At 34.8% G+C, this 24191-nt stretch overlaps 1 protein-coding gene across 1 annotated transcript in view; it reads left to right on the top strand.

The window, feature by feature from the left end:
- The window catches only part of LOC102555470 (uncharacterized), a 38025-nt gene extending 14366 nt beyond the window's left edge, over positions 1-23659 (top strand). The window contains exons 2-4 of the mRNA XM_087601039.1: positions 12684-13048; positions 13366-13405; positions 19589-23659. Of these exons, the coding sequence (XP_087457165.1) occupies positions 12684-13046 (363 nt within the window). The 3' untranslated portion in view covers positions 13047-13048; positions 13366-13405; positions 19589-23659. The remainder of the gene's footprint in view (positions 1-12683; positions 13049-13365; positions 13406-19588) is intronic.
- The last annotated feature ends 532 nt before the right edge of the window (positions 23660-24191 follow it).

Below are 24191 nucleotides of genomic sequence, written 5' to 3'. Positions count from 1 at the left end.
TCAGATGTTTTACTTTACATTTCAATCCTAATTTTAACATCAAGTTACATTGCTATTGTTGGGAGCAAACATAGTTCTATGTTCATACTTATATATCTGCATATTTCATTCTTTAGGGACAGTCAAAGCAAAGAGTTTGCATATACTCTAATGAAAATCTTACCATACAAAAATTTCTTTTTTTTAACTTTCAATCTCAAATTACTAAGGTTTCCAGCCACCACCAATGTTTCATGAGCCCAATATGTATTGCAGTTTAGATATATTGCTTTGTCATAATTATTCTTTAGTCTCACATAACATTTTTATTGTGATTATTAGATAACATCCTGTGGGACTTGTATGTTCTGTGGTAATTTTATAAATTAAATTTTGTGTTTTGTGCATAATTTCGGAGCCTCAATTTCAATTAATTTTATCTATTTTTATGGAAGGAACAATTTATGCTAATAGGTTGAATCAATCATGCTGTATAATACCTGGCTTATATTTAATGTTTGTATCTCATTAGTTTTGAACTTATATTTGCTCAGAATAGAAAAGTTTCTTGTCAATGCCCTTACTAAGTTTATCATCTCTATTGTCTTGGTAACTATTTAGTTAACTATAAGGTTGTAACAGCAATTTTTATTATTTTTCTGTCCATTGTATGTATTCTTTTTGCTTTTGTCTAACAGAAAACAAAACAGGGATTTATTAGAGATGGGGACTCATTTAGGAGAAATGAATGTGCATCTGAATAACAAAGCATGGAAAATTAGTTGAAATTGACTGTAAAACCAAGGTTGGAGTAGAAGCCTTAGAAACTTTATTGTGTATTGCAAAATTGTTGCCTAACATGATCGGAAACATTACAAGTGTGTATCTCCCACCAGGTTTAATAAAGGTATAAGGATTTTACCTAAAACCAAAATACTTATGGCATAACATGTCCATTCTAGTGAAGGCAATAATCAATCTGTTTTTTTGTTGGTTTGTTTGTTTTTAAATGGGTCACTTACATTAATATTTGTGAAAAAAGTCATAGTCTCCAGTGAAGAAATATCTGATATTGATTGGTTAAATGTAGTATTAGGTAAATCATTCCTCTCCATTTGTTTCTATACTCATGTTATTACTATATTCCATATCTACTGATTTCATGTTTTCATTTCTTAATTTTCATGATTTGCTTCACTTTTGCTTTTGTACTCAAAAAAGGAGCTAAGATGACAAGAGATTACCTTAGGAGCATGAAAGCAGGTGAACTGGCTCTCATCTTCACTGGCTGCAGCATTTCAGTGTACAGTCCCTACAACACATCTTGGCTCCAGAGTAGAACTCTGTTGTTTTTGAAGATAGAAATCTTTGGTGAACTATTCAGAACAATTATTGGAGTAAAATAGACTTGTCTAGACATAAATTATTCATATATTAGTATTGAACAAAATATCTTAATAATATTAATTGCACCTGAGAGACAAAAAGAAATGCTGCTTTCATACTGACACAAATGCAGCCCAACACAATTTACATAAACACATAGAATGATTAAGAATATGGATATATTAAAATTAAAAATGTTAATAATTTTATGGATATAATGAAAATTGTTAAAAATTTATTTTACAAAATGATTACCTCTTAAATTATTCACTTTTCTCCTGCTTTTCACACTATGTTTTTACTTTAAATTTTATCCTTAACTTTTGTCACTATTCTAGTAGGTATAATAAGGGTCTCTCCAGGGATGAGAAATCACAGATATCATACATGAATAGAGAATCCATGAAAATGTCTGGAAGTCATGCCATAGATGAAACTTTTTATTTTTATGATTAAAGGAACTATCACTTCTCCCTGCAGTTTAGACATACACACTCAGTAAACATGTCACTGTAGAAGTTTTCTTTAAAGTGACTGATGTCATTTCAGGTAAATCCTGATCTAATCTTGAAACTTTGGACTTGTGTTTGTGCACTAAAATGTAATAGGAGATTTTGATATTAACGGAAATTTATTTTGAACTCTTGAGAATTGCAAGCAAATAGCAATGGCTCGAATCCAGGCATAGTATTGGTGAAAACTTGATGACTAAATTCGAAAGGAACCATGAGCTGCATGTAATTAGATTGTGTTATCTTTTTCTATATCATGTGCCTGGACACAAGTTTGATGATTTAAATGTACACATTGTCTCTCAGAAAGCCCTCTTATCTGCTTTTCTGATATACATACAGGAATATGATGAGGACTAAATACAAATATGTGGGAGGAAAAATCCTACATTTCAACTAGTAACTCTTAGAATTTCCCCCAGGACTTCTGCAAGTGACTTTCATACACAGCCCTTTTATCTAAGCCATAACACTAACACCTTGGGGAGTTTATCTTTGGCAGCTCATGAAAGATCAACCACCTTGGACATTTACTATTTTTATTCCCATATAGAAGATTACTCAGTGTTACGAGATGGTTATCTGAGTGTCCAGCTTCATATTCTCATCTATTATATGTAAGTCTTCCCTAAAACAACATTGTCTCCAAGAAGTGTAGCATTTAGTATTCAGAAAGTAATACTGGAGATAGTTTCTATAAATGCAACTAAAAGAGCCTTATCTCTACTCGGGAAAATATATTCTAATGGAGTTTTCATGCTAAAGCTATAATGACCTCGCAAATAGCTCATTTCCATTGCTTTGTAAATAAGCCTACGAACCTCATTTGTACCTCAGAGAAAATTTTGTTGAAATTTTAAATTGGTTTGCCATTAAGTTCTGTAAGAGACTTTATTTATGTCTTTCACCTTGAAAAGTAAATTTATTTACCAGAGCTCAGGATAATTTTGTGATAATTACAAAACCAAGAATGAATTTTCCAAGAGAATTGATGCTGTACTTGAAGTGGGAAATGAGACATTCAACTGAATCATTGTTGAATGAGGGAGTTTACTTTGATTGGAAAATGTTCACATGATTGTTCCTCAAATTTAAGTTAAGATTAGTAATTGTAGGAGCATGACAGGAATATTTAGGCTCGTAAGACATGCCACTAATTGTGAGGCCAAGAGGGCAGAGGATATCTATATATTAAATCACAGTTAGGGAACATTTTTACCATTGTGCATAGTTCTATAACTAATTAATACACGTTTACTATCAGTCCTTAGAGTCACATATCTGGGAAGAAATATCATTGGTAGCTACCTGAGACAACATGGCTGTCACTGCTTAAAAAATGATATGCCACTGAAAAAGATAAAAGTTCAGGAATGAAGGTGTTTAATATTTATTAACATATCTAGGTGGACAAATATAGAATTGAACCAAGATTTGGAAAAAAATGGGAAAGATGTATTTGGGTGACATAATGATGCTTATATTCTAATGGTTATTTGGGCCCCCAAGACTTGGTGTCCCACAGAAAAGATATTGCACATAGATGCTGAATGACTTTGAACCCAAGTGATTTATGATGGGTAAAGATTATACAAAACCAATAGCTTGGCAAGAGAACTAAGCTGGGGTTTACTTTTTGCAGGCTTGGGATCAGAGTAGAAAAGAAACAAGAAGTTAGATGGAGGAGAGAGAAATGAGCTTTTGGTTAGGAGGAGGAAGAAGAAGCCTCCATGGCTTAAGTGAGCAATAATATCATGATCTTGAGGACTGACTGACTCTAGTTAAGAGAGGCACAGTTGGAACACAGAAAATAGTAAGTAATAACTCAGGATTATTGACAGCAGAGTAGATTCTAATAGCATGTAGGTTAAGTATATTCCTAGATCTTGTGCTGCTTAAGGCATATTACAAATATAAAGGCAGTGTGTGTTTTTAATCTGAAAACTCATTAACCAAAGCCCAGAGAGAAACCCAAGGACGGGATTTATGTAATTATTAGACCTGAAAGATCAGAGCTTAAGACTCTAAATATGGAACCTGAGAAAAGCATCATGTTATTGTGGTGTGACATAGAGGAAAAATATCATTTATGTACAAAGGTAATTTCAAGAGAGAAGAAATTGACAAGCTGCTGTATAGATATTTGTCTTCATCAATGACATATTTTATAGATAATTAGACATAAATAAATTAACATAGGAATTAGGTAAAATACAGAAAAATATTAACCCATAAAAATTTTTGCCCAGAGAGTCACTTCTTACTGTGGAACAAATGGAGAGAGAAAACCCATCTAGATGTTTTGAGAAAACATAGAGTAACACAACAAAAATAAAAATTTGAGACAACTTGTCTTATATAGTTCTAGCTTATGATAATGTGGCCTTTGAAAGGCTGGAATATATAGGACACTAGTGATTATGTGGGTAGGGATGGCTCTATCAGAGGATTCACAATACAGCAAACATCCTTGATTAGGAAAGACTGTTGGTGCAGCCATTGATCCAAACTCACATGCTCCAGTAGAAAGAAAGGTAAAAATGCTTTTTGAGTTTCTAGAGAGAACCTTGATAGTGTTCTCTTTCTAATTGTTGGGAAATTAGCTGGGAGAGTAAATACTACTTCAATTACAATGTATTTAAATATGTCATGTATACTATTCACTTCTTAAATATTAGTATACTCGGATATTTGCCTTCTACTTCCTCCCTCCATTCTTCCCTTAGACACTTCTCTGATATTGCTTCTATCTCAGATACAGTGTAGCTGAGGTTTAATGCATAAGATATTTTGCAGAAATATTCATTGACTGCAAAACAATTTTTATAAGATTTTTATGGAACTGGAAAATATCATCCTGAGTGAGCTAACCCAATCACAGAAAGACATACATGGTATGCACTCATTGATAAGTGGCTATTAGCCCAAATGCTTGAATTACCCTAGATCCCTAGAACAAACGAAACTCAAGACGGATGATCAAAATGTGAATGCTTCACTCCTTCTTTAAATGAGGAAAAAGAATACCCTTGGCAGGGAAGGGAGAGGCAAAGATTAAAACAGAGACTGAAGGAACACCCATTCAGAGCCTGCCCCACATGTGGCCCATACATATACAGCCACCCAATTAGACAAGATGGATGAAGCAAAGAAGTGCAGACCGACAGGAGCCGGATGTAGATCTCTCCTGAGAGACACAGCCAGAATACAGCAAATACAGAGGCGAATGCCAGCAGCAAACCACTGAACTGAGAATAGGTCCCCTATTGAAGGAATCAGAGAAAGAACTGGAAGAGCTTGAAGGGGCTCGAGACCCCAAAAGTACAACAATGCCAAGCAACCAGAGCTTCCAGGGACTAAGCCACTACCTAAAGACTATACATGGACTGACCCTGGACTCTGACCCCATAGGTAGCAATGCATATCCTAGTAAGAGCACCAGTGGAAGGGGAAGCCCTGGGTCCTGCTAAGACTGAACCCCCAGTGAACTAGATTGTTGGGGGGAGGGCGGCAATGGGGGGAGGGTTGGGAGGGGAACACCCATAAGGAAGGGGAGGGGGGAGGGGGATGTTTGCCCAGAAACCAGGAAAGGGAATAACACTCGAAATGTATATAAGAAATACTCAAGTTAATAAAAAAAAAGATTTAAAATCTAGACCTGTCATTTTAATAAAATATTTAACCAGTTATTGTTGTTGGAAAATGAAAAAAAAAACAAAAAAAAAACAAAAAAAAAAGATTTTTAGTAGATAGTCTGACTCCTTAAATAGCATGTTCTTCTTCATTTTTATTGGTAATTTTTATTTACATTTCAAATGTTATCCCCTTTCTTGGTTTCCCTTCCATGAACCCGCTATTCCATCTGCAGTTCCCATTCTTCTATGAAAGTATTCCCAATCCCCAACCACAGAACCTTTCCAGGATCCCTGACCTGACATTCCCCTACAATGTGGGTTCCAGCCTTGGCAGGACTAAGGGCTTCCCCTCCCATTGGTGCCCAAATGGGTGTCCTTTGCTACATATGGAGCTGGAGCCATTGGTCTATTCATGTGTCTTCTTTGTGTAGTGGTTTAGTCATTGGGAGCTCTGGTTGGTTGGCATTATTGTTTTTAAGGGGAAGCAATCCCCTTCAGCTCCTTCAATCCTTTCTCCAACTCTTCAAATGGGGACCCCATTCTCAGTTCAACTGTTTGACGCTAGTATTTGGTTCTTCATTTGTCATGTTCTGGCAGACATGGCATCTCAGGAGATAGCTGTATCAGGTTCCTGTCAGCATGCACTACTTGGCATTAGGAATACTGACTGGGTTTGGTGGGTGTATGTATATGGGCTGAATCCCCAGGTGAAGGAGGATGTGAATGACCATTTCTTCAGTCTCTGCTCCAAATTTTGTTTCCATATATCTTCCTATGGATATTTTTGATCCCCCATTTAAGAAGGACTGAAGCATTCACACTTTGTTCATCCTTCTTGAGATTCATGTGGTCTGTGGATTGTATCTTGAGTAATACAAGCTTATGGAGTAATATTCATTTACCATTGAGTGCATAGAATGTGTGGTATTTTTGTGTGATTGGGTTAAGTTGCTCAGAATGATATTTTCTAGTTCCATCCATTTGCCTATGAATTCCATGAAGTCATTGTTTTTGATAACTGAGTAGTAATCCATTATGTAGATGTACCACATTTTCTGTATCCATTCCTCTGTTGAAGGGCATCTGGTTATTTTTCAGATTATGGCTACTATAAATAAGGCTGCTATGAACATAGTGGAGCATGTGTTGTTTTTAAATGTTGGATCATCATTTGGCCCAATAGTGGTATAGCTGGGTCCTCAGGTAATGCTGTGTCTAAACTTCCAAGGAAACTCCAGATAGATTTCCAGAGAAAATGTACCAATTTGCTCTCCCACCAACAATGAAGGAGTCTTCCTCTTTTTCCACATCCTCACCAGCATCTGTTGTCACCTGAATTTTTGGTCTTAGCCATGTTGACTGGTGAGATGTGGAATCTCAGTGTTATTTTGATAAGTATTTCCGTGATAACTCAGGCTGTTGAACATTTCTTTGTGTCCTTCTTAGACATTTGATATTCATCAACTGAAAATTCTTTGTTTAGCTTTGTACCCCATTTTAATAGGGTTATTTGACTCTCTGGAGTCTAACTCATTGAGTTCTATGTATCTTGGATATTAGCCCTCTATTGGATGAAGGATTGGCAAAGATCTTCTCCCAATCTGTTGGTTCCCACTTTCTCCTAATGACAGTGTTCTTTGCCTTACAGAAGCTTTGCAATTCTATGAAGTTCAATTGTCAATTCTTGATCTTAGAGCATAAGCCATTATTGTTCTGTTCAGGAAATTTCCCCTAGTGCCCATGTGTTCAATGTTCCTCCCCAGTTTTTCTTCTATTAGTTTGAATGTATCTGATTTTATGTGGAGATCCTTGATTCACTCAGATTTGAGTTTTGTACAGGGTGATAAGAATGGATTGATTTGCATTCTTCTCCATGCTGACCTCCAGTTGAACCAGCACCATTTTTTGAAAATCTTTTTTTTCACTGTATGCTTTTAACTCCTAAAAATGACTTATATATATATATATATATATATATATATATATACATATATACATATATATGTGTATATAATGATTTATATTTGTTACAGTGATTTTAAGAATCTGCTTAATATTATTACTGCTGATTCTTTCAGACATCAATCTATAAATTTATAATTTTGTTTTATGTATTTACTACTTTGTACTTTCTTTAATTAAAGCTCTAATTTATTACCATTCTCTACTTCACATTGCTGACAAATCAATATTCCCCAAGGTTTTTCTTTTTCAGTATTTATATAGAAGATGATTCCATATTCCTTCCCAGGCATCCTTTTAAATCTATGATATGTATCCTTTATGATCTTTTCGATCTAAAATGTTCATATGAAAGAAATATTTGAAATCTACATTTTTGGGTCTTTCTTACCTCTTTAAATATGTTTTTTTGTATTTCCATTTTTTCATTAGTATTTTCATTTTTTTTAAATTCCAATACATTCCACATTGTATATTCACCCATTTCTGTTATCTAATCGTATGTTAAATCATACTTTAGTTGTTCTCATTTCCTAGGTATATTGGAGATAGTGGTAGTAAACATAGTGTCGTAAGGATCTACAATGTAGCTTATTGAGTCAATTAGGAAAAGTACAAGGAGTAGCATAGTTGAAGCATATGGTAAATACATTTTATCGTTAATTTATTTATGAGTATAGTTTATATCTTGAAAGTTGCTTTCTTCCTTCCTGCTAAATATGTATTAATTCTTTATATAAAAGTCCTGGATAGTTTCTGGTTATATAGTACCTATTACAGTGTTGACTATAGTATGACTATCTACAGCCACAGTTTGGTGCTTAACCCAATTGATATCAGAAACCTAATGGGAGTAGAAAAAAGAATCAAACCTTATCATGAGCTTGGGGAAACCTGTGGAATTGGTGGAGGCCATGGTGCATGATCTAAAATATCAAATAAGCAAGGATCATAGGAGCTCATGGAAGTTGCAATGATAGAGCCAATATATCTTTGCAAGTTTCTCTGCATGCATACTGTGATTGTTCACCTTAGGGTTTTATGATACTCTTAAAAGTGGGAGTGTGGGTAGCTCTCACTCATTTGCTTACCATTGGAACAATTTTGTTCATACTATGTTTCCTTATCCAATCTTGTTCTGACGGCTTATGCATAGAGTTACTGCTTCTTGTTTTCCTGGATTCAGTTGATATCTCTGTGATACTTGCCTTTTTTAAAAATTAAAATAGAGAAACAAACTTTGGGGTAGTGGAGACGTTGCAGAGATCTGGAGGAATGGATGGAAGTAAATAGTGTAGTGATGCATTATATGAGAGAAGGATAAATAAAAACTTAAAACACACAAAAAGAAGATAAGGGGGAAATTCCAGCACCAGCATCACATATTTCTCATCTACTGTTTGAAATTGGTCAGGAGGAAAATCACACTAATTTATATGTAAAGGTTAACTTTGAGATACATACATACATACACATATGTATGCATGTAAGTATGTATGTGAGTGTGTGTGTGTGTGTGTGTGTGTGTGTGTGTGTGTGTGTATCCTATAGGTTAAACTTAAGGACAGATTATCAAAAGTCACATTATTATGGTATTTTATTTGTTTTTACTTGAAAATTCAGCAGTCTTATCATTTCAATCCTAACTTTATCCTCTTCAAATTGCTTCCCTGCCCTTTCCCCCAGTCACACTAATGACATCTACTTAAACTTTATTTGTTTCTGGACAGGAGAAAGGGAGTCATGATCAGAAAGAGAAAGAGACCTACTTATTCATACCCAAATAGCATCTTAGAATTCTTCATAACTATATATGTTTTATGGTGTCCTATGTCAGTTGGATAACCAGTCAAGCAGCCCATCTATGAAGAATATTTACTCTGTTTCCCTTAGGCATCAATATTTGCCCATAGCTCTTCATCTATGTTTTGGATATGTGGACACGTTCCTGTCCTTTTTCACCGTGTTGTCATCTGCCAGACTTTTATATGGGCAACAGGTTTACAATTTATTCCCCAAATACATGCCACATATTACAGAATGTATCTTGTAGAACAATTTTGTTCATTTGACTCTTTAATTTCTATTTATTATAGGATAACATGTATTATGTTCTCTGAACTGTCGTGTAGGACTATTTTGACACCAATCAATTAATTTTTCTCTGTACTTTATGACATAACTAATCAATATAAACTTTTAATTGATTGGAGATTAGATCTATGCTTACCTATGGATATTAGTTTTTAAGAGTTGTTGGAAAACATAGTGCTTTAGGAATATTACACTAGAAACGTATTTTATTATACTTTAACTGAATTAACCCCACATGCATAGACAGATTTCTAGGATATTTGTGACATATGGTAATATTTTGTTTACCTCATGTCTATTTACATAGCTGCTTCCCAAACCCTGGATATTATGCTAATGTTGAATCATTGGAATGTCTTAACTTTGTTGAAATTGTGGCTCAGTGTCTTTTCATCAGGGCAGAGATAATGAAGTTTTTTCTCCATTTGAAGCATGCATAATATTTTTGCATGTTATGTGAGGGAATAATCATACAGCAAGTGTCCGTGTCCTTTTCAGATCAAATCCTTGAAATGGGATTTCAATAATCGTCTTGTTTTCAGAAATTATATTCTGACTTTAAGATCGTTAGGACAACAAAATAATTGGGCAGAACACTATAATATTTTGCAAATGTCTTGTCGTCCTCTTACCATCATCCACATACAAAAGAGCCTCCACATTTTAGGAAAAATAATCGGATCACTATACTTTTGGGGTATATTCAGAGACTACCCTACCTGGGGATCTAGCCCATATACATACAGCCACCAAACCTAGACAATATTGCTGATGCCAAGAAGTGCATGATGACAGGAGCCTGGTATAGCTGTCTTCTCATAGGCTCTGCCTGAACATAACAAATGAGGTAGATGGTTGCAACCATCCATTGAACTGAGAATGGAGTCCCTCATTGGACGAGTTAGAAAAAGTATTGAAGGAGTCAAAAGGGTTTGAAACAACACCAACATCATCAAACTACCAGATCTCCCAGGAACAAAACCAACATCCAGACAGTACACATGGACAGACCCATGGCTCCAGCTTCATTTATAGCAGATGTTGGCCTTTTGGGGCACCAATGAGAGGAGAAGCTCTTAGTACTACCAATACTTGACCCCCTAATGTAGGAGAATGACAGGGCAAGCAGGCATGATGAGGAGGGTGGATGGGTGGGGTAATACCCTCATAAAAGTAGGGGTGGATGAGATAGGGAGTTTATGGATGGGAAACTGGGAAAGGGGATTAAATTTGAAATGTAAATAAATAAAAAATCCAATTAATAAAACAAACAGAAACAAACAAACAAACAAAAAAGAACTGTGAATCCTAAACCAATTTTACATCATCCTCTTCTTTTCTTTCCAGTATATCCTAAGGGTCGCATTTTCCGTAGGACTTGTTTTGAAGAAATGGATTATACACAGATTAAATAATTTCAAGTATGTTGTTTCTCTCAAAAAATCAATTAACATAAGATGCTTTAGAATACATATTCATGCACATAAACTTGCATGTATGAGATGTATAATATAAATAAAAATAAAATAATATTTACCTATGGCCTTTATAGTCATGCACTGTTCCTTATATTGATATCATCTTATCCTGAAAAAAAATCCCTGTCATATTTTCTATTTACATCATCTTAGGTATTTTCCTCTACAAATTCCCCCCAGCCCATGTTCCATTTAACTAGTCTAGACCCTATATTTATTTCACATTATCTATTTACATATGTGGTTCACTACTGCATGTAAGAGAAACATCAAGCTCTCTTTGTTTTTTTGAGGTGTGAATAAACTCACTTGTAAATGACTTATAATGCATCATGACATTATACCACTATCACAGCCCACTATGTGGTTTCATCAAAAATAGAAAAAGACAGTGTTGTTTTAAACTAAAAATAAACTGCTCATAGAATTTGTTCTTTATTATTTTCATAGAAGTCATCTAATTAGAAATAGCATTGCGATTCTAGATTCTGCATCACTTATCAAAATGCATTCAAAATTTCTTGGTCTATTATTGTGGAGAACTAAAATTATTTTTTCAGATATTGAAGATTTATCCAATATTTAATCTGTAAAAAGTCATTGGACAATTTTACCCCAAACATTTAGAAGTATTTTTTTTTTTGTACTACACATAGCACAGGATCTCTGTATTGATGAAGCACAATTAAACTTTATTACAGTTTCATGCCATGAGATATCTGATGAAAAGTTTTACATATTAACTGAGTCCCACTTCATTTTGTAAATTAGCTACATAGAATAATATTGACAGACTATTTCAACCATGAATTAAAAAATATTTGTCCTACACTGAAGGGAAAAGTGGACAGCCTAAATTCTGACTCTGAATGAACCAAATGAAAGACCCTTGGTTGTTTTGAAAAAAAAAAAAAAACCTTAAATTACCTAATAATTGCAGTTGTCAAATGGCCTAATTTTTCAGGATTGACATTTCTTGGACTGTGGTTTCTGACCTCTTTGGAAGTTCGATATCAGATATAATGCACATCAGATACATTATGATTCAAATATTTACAAAGTAGTGACACAATATTTTCATGGTTGTGAGTCACTGTAACATGAAGATTTATATTGATTCCCAAAAGCATTAGGAAGTTCAAAAAATATTATCTTAGATGTTAGATGATTATAACTTCAAGTTTTAATAATCAGGGAGAGTTTCATATGTGTGTGTGAATAAATTACGAATATTTTTATTATGAATCTGTAGTTTTGGATTTATGGAAAAGTTCCTGTGCCTCCTGTCAGGAACCACTTAGTAATTTAGCATCTGTATATTGTGACAGAATGTTTTCTTCTAAATGAAAATTAATTTTTTGACTTACATACCTGTGGATTGCGATTTGAGTTTCTTTTGAAGAAACTTTTCTTGAAGTTATTGTAACATTTTCTAAAAAAAATATTATTTCCCAGTGAACACACCATAGGGTCAAACTTTTAAACTAACAAATGGTCCTAAATGGAGACCTGTTTCAGGACAACTACACAGATCTCAACCTGAAATCCTGAACAGAGAACAAAATGGTGATTTCATGGTTAAATATTTGAGTTTTAAAATTGGACATTCCTAGTAACTATACTCTTTTAAAACACAGCGGCGGCGGCGGCGGCAGCGGCAGCGGCAGCGGCAGCAGCAGCAGCAGCGGCAGCAGCAACAGCAGGAGCAGCAGCAGCTGCAGCAGCAGCAGCAGCAGCTGCAGCTGCAGCAACAATGCCAGCAGCTGCAGCAACAATGCCAGCAGCTGCAGTGTCAGCAGCAGCAGTGCCAGCAGCAGCAATGCCCACAAGAACAACAGCAGCAGCAGCAGCAGCAGCAGCAGCAGCAGCAGCAACAGCAGCAGCAACCGCGGAATAGGAGGAAAGTCAGAAGGAGCCGGAGGAGCAGGAAGAGCAAGAGAACCAAGAGGTCCAGGAGAACCAGGAACACCAGGAGGAGGAGGAAACGAAATAATGAGTGATTGTGTGTACCTATATGGGAAGAGTTTGCTGGGGTAGTGAAGTTGGTAAATATAGTACTGAAACGCAAAATTCTAATAAAATAAGTGAAAGATATCTCAAAGCCTTCAATGTCCTTCAAACACCATATACAGTATATGTAGTAAATTACTAAATCTACATTTTTTGATCTATTGATTATTTGAACATTATTTCAAAAATTTTCTTCTCGACTTAGTAATATGGCTCTTAGAATCATAAAGCCTATGTTAAAGACTGTTTATATTTATACTTTTATATGACTTAACATGTTGATTTTTTATTTTTTTATTTGTTGTATAGCTCTTTGGAGAAATGTGCACTCGAAGAATTGCTCACGTAGGTAAGAGCTTATTTTTTTTTTTACATTTACTGTAGGTTTGCATGTGATATACCTAGTGTGGTAATTTCTTTTCCTTTCTATTAATATATATTATTTTATGGTTTCAGGTGATTACACTAGTAATAGTGAGATCATAATTTTCTTTTATTGCATTGACTGTAAGTACTCTCTGGATGTACAGTGTATGAGAGAGAATGAAAAAAACTGAGTCAGCATAGAAAAACTGTGCTAAGTGCACCACATTTTCTGTGGGATACATGAAAGCTAACTGCTCCCGTGTTCAGGATTTTCTCCCCATGCCCTAGCTCTCTTAAGAAAACATTGTTAATCAAAATTGAGCTTTCTATTTTTCCCATACTAAAGATTGTAATGTCCTATTCATATTTCAATGGTATTTAATTGTGCTAATTGGAATATATTTTTCAACCATTAGTTCTGTGGCTACACATATTATTACCAATTATTGTTTTACTTAAGGCAATAAAAGTAGCTTACAAGATATTTTCAATTTGAAAAATTGTTCTAAGTTTAGGTTTATTTTTATAGCAACAATTTTGAATTAATTATTTTACTATCTGCACTGGAAATCCAATTTGTATTTGTTATTAATATCAATATATTTATATATTTATATTTTATTTACTCATAAATGGTATATATATATATATACACACACACATACATACATATAATCTTTGTTGGGAGCATGTGTATGCAAAGATTACTCATGTTGGTATGAGAATATTTTTACATTTATAAGTGATTTACAATTTATATAACTAGTCATAATTTTTCACATATATATATATACATATATATATATACATATATATATATATATATATACATACACGCACACACAACCACTTACACATACACATACTATTCCCCATATATAGTTCATCATAGAACTGTTCTTGTTGTTATCTTAGTTTTTAGCATTTTATTTTATTTTAACTTGTATATGTGCTTAAAACTAGAATTTGACTTAGTCTATAATAGAAATGCATTTGAGCAGAAGGACTTAGGTTTGGATAATCGATTCTTCATACATACAAAAAAGCAAAAATCCCAGTATAGGCTTGCTAGTATTTATGGTTAGTGGTGTAAGATAATAGTGATCTAAATTTAATGATATGTTCTGCCCCAAAATATACTGGAGCAGTTAAATGGAAAGACATGTAATCTTGACCACTTTACACTACATACCTGTGTTCACACCTCACATGTATGCACAACTGAACAGTTATATGCACATATAATTGCCCTCTATGATTTGAATTATATTTTTTTGGAAAAGTACTACTATGTTGCTTAGGACATAGCACTCCATTTATAGTTTGGGCTGGCTTCAAACTTAAAAAAATCTATATGATTTTAGCCCTCTCTGTACTAGGAGTTAAAAGACACAGATCACTATATTGGCTTAATTGCAGGTTTGTGAGGAGTAAATTTTATTCCATTGAAGTATATATTTAAACATATAACAATAGAGACAATCATAGTCATAAATATTATTTTTAAAACAATATTTTAATAGATTGGATTTTTCCTTCTCCTGCTCCATATTTGACTGTTCAACATCCTATACCTCTTCTCCAGTACCCATGAGGATGTTCCCACCCTCCACCAAGCCCACACTCCTTGAGCCTCCAGTCTCTTGAGGTTTAGATGAATCTTCTTTGGCTTTACCAAGACCCAGCAGTCCTATGCTGTATATGTGTTGGGGGCCTCATATCAGCTGGTAGATGCTGCCTGGTTTGTGTTCCAGTATCTGAGAGATTTCAGCAGCCAAGGTTAATTGAGACTACCTGTCCTACAAGGATTACCCACTTCCTAAATTATTTCCTAATTCAACCACAGGGATCACCATCTTCTGTCCATTGGTTGGGTGTAAATATCTGCACCTGACTTTTTCAGCTGCTGGTTAGGTCTTCCAGAGGGCAGACATGATAGACCTCTGTTTCAAAGCACACCATATCATCAGTATTAGTGTCAGGCCTTGAGGTCTTCCCCTGAGCTGCAATCCAATTTTTGCCTTTACTGAACCTCCGTTTTCCTGGGCTTGTCACCATTTTGTCCTTGCAATTCTTTCAGACAGGAACAATTATGACTCAGAGTTTTTGACTGTGTGATGGCCACCACATCCCTCATTGACAATCCCTGATTGTCTTTCTGCTTGAGGTTCACTCTGAAAGTTCCCTCTCCCCATCTTAGAACACTTCATCTAAGGTCCCTCCCTTTAAGTTCTGTGTTTCACCTCCCAGGACTCTGGTTCTTTTTGGAGGCATCCTCAACTTCCTACCTCCTGAGGTTGCCTGTTTCCATTCTTTCTACTGGCCCTTATATTTTCAGTCCTTTTTCCCCAGCTAATATTGATCATGTCCTGCTTTTCCCTCCTTGTCTCACTTTTCACCCAGACCCTCTCTCCCTCCAACCCGTGACTGCTTTTTTTATCCATCCCAAGTGGAATTGATGTGACCTCACTTAGGCCCCTTACTTTTTAAACTTTTAGAATTCTGTGGATTGTATCATGAAAATTCTATCCATTTATGGATAATATCCACTTAATAGTGAGTACATACCATGCAAGTCCCTTTGGGTTTGAGTAACCTCACTCAGGATGATATTTATAGTTCCATCCTTTTGACATAAAACTAATGCTGTCTTCTTTCTTAATACCTGAGAAGCATTCCATTGTGTAAATGAACTGCATTTTCTGCATCCATTTTTTTGTGGGACATCTGTGTTGTTTCCAGCTTCTGGCTATCACAAACAAGGCCACTGTGAAAAGAGTATAACATGTGCCTCCATGGTATGGTGGGATACCTTTTGGGTTTACGATGGATATTAAGGCAAATTTATTTCCAATTTTCTGAGGAAACTTCAGATTAATTTTCACAGTCGTTGCACAGTTTGCAGTCCCAGAAGCAATTGAGAAATTTTCCAGTTTCTTGACATCTTCCCCAACACACACTCTCATTTGGGCTTTGGATTTCAGCCATTTTGATTGGTGTATGGTGGAATTTCAGTGTCCTTTTGATTTGCATTTCCCTGATCACTAAGGACATTGAACTTTCCTTTAAGTGCTTCTCAGCTATTCTAGACTCCTCTGTTCAGAATTGTTTGTTTAATTCTGTACCCTGTTTAATATTGGTTTGTTCAGTTCTAATGGACTTGGACTTGAACTTTGGGCAAAGTCACAAATATGGATCTAATTTCACTTTTCTACATATTGACTGCCAATTATACCAGAACCATTTATTTGAGATGCTTTCTTTCTTTTTTGCATTGCACAGTTTTAGAGAATACCCTAGTTATAATTATTTTAAATAAAGAAAGTACATATCAAGCTCACAATTCAATTGTGATTTCAGGAAGATCTTTCAAAGTTGACTATCATGGATTTCCTAATGAAATTTATATTGTCTGGCTATAAAATCAAGAATACATTAGCTGTGCTTTGGAGGAGTATAGTCTTAAGCTCTAAATAGCTTTTTGATTTGGGGCATAGTAACAATACTAAGATTCTAGTGAATTTATCAGAATATTTAAGGTGTATGCAGTTATTTTCAATAGTTTTAAAAATGTGTTTTGGTCATCTTTACATTATAAGAATTTATTCTATTAACAATTTTGTAAGCTTACAGAGATTTCATAATGAAATCATTTATGATGAATTACTAATGTTATGCCAAGTAGTTTGCTGAATTTGACCTACTTTAAAGACTAATGTAAGTCAACTTACAGCTTTCAGTACTGAAAAATAGTTTTTGTACAAGAGAATTATAATCCAATCTCTGGTATATGAGTGAAGGTGGAACATGAAATTAAGTGTATTTGCTATTTCAATAGTAGAGGGATTTACATGGGTTATCAGTACAAGAGTCAGATCATCAAAAGCATTACACACTCTTCTAACATACTACATAAAATAATACAACTATAGTTATAGATATAGATATCAGGGAAAAATTTAAAAATCTTAAGCTTTTAGAACAAGGCAACTTCACATGAAAGCAAAAGAAAATTTAAAAAAATCTAAATGTGCTATTTGCTATTAGGTCAGATGTAGTTATCTATATACTATGTCAATGGCTAAGATTTTGGGTTTTTATTGTATTTATTCATAAACTATTTGGAAACATTTCATTAAATGGTTGATTTTTTTAAAGATTATGACATTCCCCTGCTCTTTAAGGTGTCATAAGTTACATTTCATGTAAGAAATCCACATTGTTTTTTCAATTTTGATTTTATTATTCATCTTACATCCTGATGATAGTTGCATCCTTCCTCCATTCTTACTCTTACCCTTAAATATCACTCTCCTCCCACCATCTGTTCATTTTGTTAAGAGAAGCAGTTTCCCTTGGCTACCACCTCACCCTGCAGCATCCAGTCCCAATAGGTCTAGCCATTTTTTCAACTGCTGCATAAGCTGCATGTCCAGGTAGAATACAGGGATCTAGTGGCTAGGAACAAAGATCCACACAGCTCCCACTCTACTTCTTAGGGTTCCCATATGAAGTCAAAGCTTATATTTGTTACAAATGCATAGGATTCTGGATCCAGGGAGTGCAGATTCCCTGGTTAGTAGCTCAGGTTCTGAGTCCCCATAATCCCATGTTAGTTAAATTATGGGTCTTCACTTGGTTCCTCGACATGTCTGTCTTCCTCACTTTAATCTCCAACTCTTCCACAAGACTGCCTGAATGCTGTACTAGATGTTTGACTGTGGGTTTCTGTGTTGGTCTTCATTGGATGCTGGATGAATACTCATAGGACACAATTGTGCTAGTTTTCTGTCTGAAAGCATAGCCAAATATCATTAACAATGTCAGAGTGTCACTTTCACATGAAATATGACTCAATTTAGGGAAGTCATTAGATGGCTATTCCCTCCTTCTTTGCTCCACCTTCATCACAACATAATTTGTAGGCAACGTATTTTTTTGTTGTTGAAGGTTTTGAGGGTGAATTGATGCCACTCTCCTTCTTCTAGAAGTCCTGCTTTGCTACAGGAGGTGATCAATTCAGTCTCTATGTCACCCTCTGGTAGAAAACTCAGCTAATATCACCTGCCTTTACTTCCTGTACCCTCTGACATCCCAGTCTTCCAACTAGTTACCACAAATGCCCCTCCATCTATTTCCATTCTCATTTCCAGCATTCTCTCACCCTCCCTCTTACCAAATCCGACCACCATCCCTAGTCCCCTCATCACCTACACTTCTACCCAGTTTTCTCTCTCCATCCACCTCTTATGACTATTTAGTTATGAGTGAGAATTTCTCACCTGGCCTTAGGATTTCCATGTTCCCCACTTCTTTGATTCTATGGATTGTACCACATTTCTCCTGAATTTTATGGCTAATGTCTGCTCATAAATGTATACATACCATATGGCATTCTGGCTCTTCATTGCTCTACTAGGGCTGTTATTTTAAAGTTCTATTCATTCTTGTAGAAGTTTCACAGTGTCTGTGTTTTTAGTAGTTGAATGCACTGCCATTGTTTAGATGGACCATATTTTCTTTATCCATTCTTCAGTTGAGGGACTACTAAGTTTTTTTTCCACTTTCTGGATATTATAAGCAAAGGTTCTATGAATAGAGGTGAGAAGTGTCCATGTAGCATAGGATGTCATCTTTTGCCCAGGAGTGCTATAGCTGGTTCTTGGGTAGAACTACTTCCATTTCCTGAGAGACTGTCAAATTGATGTACAAAGTAGTGGTATAAGCTGGCACTCAAAACAAAAATGGGGGAATATTTTTTCTTTATCTACATCCTTGCCACTATTTGCTATCACATGAGTTTTTCATCTTAGGCTTTTTGACAGATATATATGATTGAATTTCAGGGTCGTTTTTATTTGCATTTCCATGATGAATGAGGATGTTGAACATGTCTTTAATCTGTACATCTTTCTTACAAAAGCTCTGAGAACTTATTTTAAATATGACTATGAAATATTTATCTATATATACTTTTGTTTTTATTTAAAGTATACATATGTTGCAGTTATACCAGTGTTGTTTTTTTTTTTTTTTGGTTCTTTTTTTCGGAGCTGGGGACCGAATCCAGGGCCTTGCGCTTCCTAGGCAAGCGCTCTACCACTGAGCTAAATCCCCAACCCCTACCAGTGTTGTTTTTAATGCATATTATTTATGTCTGATACAGAGTCTCACTGTGCTGTCATCTGAGAATTCAAGCTCATTACTGAAACCATGCTTCCTGTCAGCATCACGAGAAGATCACGACAGAATCAGAGCACCATGCTTAGCTAGTGGTATTGTAAAATCTCCTCATTAATGTTTTTAATTTTTGCTTTCTTGTGTATAAAATTGAATTGAAATTGTATGTGTTCTCATTTACTACATGTTTGCTTAAACCATCTTTAAATATACCCATATTTCTATTACTTGCCACATTTTTTTAATTTACAGCAAGATATTTAAGCAGTGGCATATATTTTGAATATTATATTTTTCATTATTTAAAATAATATTTTAATTCAACATTTGATTAAATTATACCACTCCCCCAAGCTCTTCAGATCCACTTCCATTTTCTACCCAACTTGAAGCTGTTTGGCAAAAAAGATACAAAAATCTAATCAAAACACAGCCCTTAAAAATCAAGAAAGTAAAACCATATTCAAAACACATAATCAAAAAACTATCAAGCAAACGACAAAAACAAACAACAAAAGTAATGAAGCAAACTGTAACCATGTAAAAACACACTTTAAAGCTCAGAAAACCGTGGAATCAATTTATTTGTTGATAAGCTACTGCTGAACCTATGGCCTGTCCTAGTTAATGTACCTAGCTTTACTCTTTTTGGAAAACTAAATTTGTCTCTGTAATAGGTTATATGTGAGAGTTCAGTTGTTAAATTTTCACATTATCATCATTTTATCTTTTTATTTATTCAACCATTCACCAATTCCTTTATAAAATATAATAAAATTAAATATAATAAAATGAAAAAAATATCAATAGTATTAATATGCTAGTCAGTACTTTCACAGAGTTACTACTTGCCTCAATGTAACTGTATTTTAATGTTTACTGGGTCCCCAAAACCTGTTTGCAGAAGAGGACCTATAAGTAGTTTCTGGGAAGAAGTCCCCAGGTAATTGTAATTGGTAAAATAAAGATGCTAGCAGCAATTAGTTGGGAACATGAGACAGCTGTAGGATTTAAAGTTATCAGGTTTAAAAATCATGAGGAAGAGGAAGTATTGAGAGATATAATGCCAGAGAACGAGTGTGCACGGGAGAAAACAGAGCCACCATGTAAAGGGACCAGGAGAACATGGCCCATAGGACTGCACAATAAAGTCAGGAGCAGCCAAAACAGAACAAAGAAATTAGAAATTAGTAACTCAGAGGTATCCGTGGGAGGTAGATTCTAAGAGCTTAGTGGTTAGGCAGTTGCTTAGTTTTGTGTTGATTAAGTCATATTAACTATAAAGGCTTTGTGCGTTTCATTTGGGAAAATAAACCATTGAAGAAGGTAGTTACCAGTGAGAAATTAATCTCAAAATTAATGCTACAACTATGATCATGGCATTGGGAAAGAGAAATCAACATAAAGACATGAGCCCATGACAAGGAACAACAATCAGAGACACACTTATTTGTTCAATTGGACATCCCATTAACTCCCATGATGGGAGGTCATACTATATGTGAGAAGTACCTAGTATATTACCAAAGACCTTGGAATGTAACACTATAGGTTCTAGGTGGGCATTGACTTGACATCTCCATTTTAATGAAATTTCAAATTACTGTTGGCAATGGGATCTTGCTGTCAGTTTGGGCAGAGGATATTATAGTTTTGGCAACAACTTTGCTTGTTTGGAAATTTCTGTTCGATTTATGACAGCTCTTTTGGCCCATAACTCAATTAAATGTAAACCATTGCAAGTACTGGAAGCTTTGTTTGGTGACAAGTGGTGACCATTTTAGACTCATTATTTGGTGATTTCATTTGGATCACACATATATACACATACATACATACATACATACATACATACATACACACACACGCAGAGAGAGAGAAAGAAAGAGAGAGAGAGACAGACAGACACACAGAGAGACACACTACATACATACATACATACATAATTTATAACATTTTTATTATGTTTTTCTATTACCCTTCCATTACTGCTCTAGTGTACTCTTATTTTTATCTATTCCTCTTGTATTTCCTGTATTCCTTTCCACAATCCACTCCCCTTATCCTAGCTATTTCTGCCTGTTTTCTCTTTCACAATTTCCTTTCTTCTTTCATCCCACTCTTGATTCCAGCCCCATTCTCAATTTGTTAGTTTTTTCTTGTCTCTTACTTATGTCAGAGTATGCTTTTGCAAACTTGTAGATTATCCAATATTTAAGAAAAAAGCCGAGTATTTACATTACCTGATGTCTATGCTGAACACAGTATCTGGTAAAATGTCCAATGGAAGTGACAACAATGTATATCACATGGTATATTTTTAGAGGAAGATATACTGAGGTATTTAGAATCTGTGTATAATAGCTTTCCACTAATTTGTATGGAATTTCATTTTGTAACTATTATTTGAATTATTTTCAGACCACAAAAGTAACAAACGTTTTTATTTTCTTTTACTGAACATTGAAATGATCATGTAGTACTTTGCCATTTCTTGTTTTAATGTAGTAGTACTTTGTATGATCTATTTATAAATGTTAAGGTATTAGTATATATTTAGGGCACATTCACAATTTAGCATTATAAAATATATTGTGTTGTATGGTTTGGATTGTATTTGTTTGTATATAAATTCATTTTGTATTATTATTTGATTTTTTCTTATAATGTGTCTTATTATTGTCTTTCCACTTTTCCAAGTAATCCCAGATCTTTCTGTCTCCCTATCAATAAAATTTCATGCACGCTTGCTTGTGTACAAGGTATCTATCTGTGTTTGTCTTATTCCCTCAAAAATAAAAACAGAACCAGAAAAAAAATTACCAAATTAAACACCCAACAAATCAAGTAAGTACAAAAATAAAATGATTCAAATACCCACAAGAGATCATTGAAACAAAAGGGGAACTGTTTTCAGTGTTCCCATCCTTGGGTCCTGCCCTCAAATATGGTTGATATAACCAGTAGCACTCCATTGGGAAAAATGAATTTTGCCTTTTACACACCAGGTATCAAATACAAATAGTGTTTTCATTTAGGATGATACTTTGTACCTATTTTCACATTTCAGTACTAACATTTCCTTCCTTTTTTAAACCTGTGCTGGCCCTGTGTATGCTACTATAGTCTCTCGAATATTTGAAAGTATATCCAATGCTGGGGTGAAGTTTGATGAATACATCCCTGTGAGGACCTAGTAGTCTGGATTTTGTAGATATAGGTGGGCTCATATCCATGCACTCACAGATGTTGTTTAAATAAGTGGTTAAATAAGAAGTTGATATTAAAGAGTAAGAATGTATATGAAGTTAGATGGGATAGTGATGCTAGTGTCGTCGGGATAGATATTCAAGGATAAGGAACTGGATATATTTTTTTCAAACACAAATAATTGAAATAATATTACATCAACTATTTTACCAAGATATATTGTTACTAATAATTAATAATTAATAATAAGTTATGCCAAGGATGTACACATATATGGAACATGAAACTGCATACACACATAAAATTCTGTGTTAGTTACATATAATTCTGGCAAAAGAATTGGACCCAGCATTTTTCTTTCCAATCCAAGAAGCTTTTTGGAGAACAGTTCAAATTGAGATAAATTGGTTATATACTTGGATAATCCATGCTTATAATCATAGGACTTGCAGAATTTGGCTCAATCATATTAAAATTAATCAAAGGCAAGTTTCACTTGGATGCCCAGAGTAGCAATCAAAAAAATTGCGGATAGAAATTGAGGCTATCTTGTTGATATCCAGGATGTGCTCACTTGAAGACTTCAAATACATGATCACCAATCAGGCAGTAATAGCTGTTTTTGTTCTAATGATAATTGAAAAGAGCTCTGGATGAATAGCAGATTTCCCTGTCTTCCACTTTCTATCTTCTCAGGCTGAGGGAGAGACAGATGAATCAGCCGTTTAGATGATGGTCACCTAACTTTTGCTTTGTCCTGCTATTTGAGAGGTCTTTCCTGACAGATTTATAATCTTTTCATTTTTGGATGCAAAAATTCTTCCAATCAAATAAAAGGATTACCATTAAAATTGTCTGTTGTGTGGGATTTTACCACTTAAGCTCCTGGGAATCAATCAGGTTTGGGTTTCTGAGTAAAACCAAACCTGCTTATGAGATGCTCAAGTAAAGGAAGACTATACCTGAAATTTACAGGAAACAGAGATAATAAGAAGAACTAGTGTGCCTGATTCACAGAAATACAGTTCTGAGTTACTAAATCCCGTCTCCTGTGAAAAAATATGTGTCTATCTCTGAAGCTACTGATTCTGCTTTAAGGTCTGGCAGGTTATTCTGAGATTTAGTCCTGCATAATCTTCAGTGGGTATGATTTACTTTCAGAATAAATTTCTGAAAGAGAACAGGATGTACTGTTTGTTATGTTTCCTTGGGGAGACCATTGGGAAGAATTGCTATAGCTCTAAGTCCCTTGTGGCACTCAACTAGCCAGGCCCTGGCCCTGATGGACCCCAACCACCAGGTTGCATATACAGAACACTCTAAGTACACTAACAGCTGGATCTAGTTCCCTTCCCTCCTTCATAAAAAGAAGAAGCTCT

Source organism: Rattus norvegicus, chromosome 1 (genome assembly GCF_021556685.1).
Source record: "Rattus norvegicus strain SHRSP/BbbUtx chromosome 1, alternate assembly SHRSP_T2T, whole genome shotgun sequence".
Taxonomy (NCBI): Eukaryota; Metazoa; Chordata; class Mammalia; order Rodentia; family Muridae; genus Rattus; species Rattus norvegicus.
Note: the sequence above shows the minus strand (reverse complement) of the source record. Positions and strands in the feature narration are given on the sequence as shown.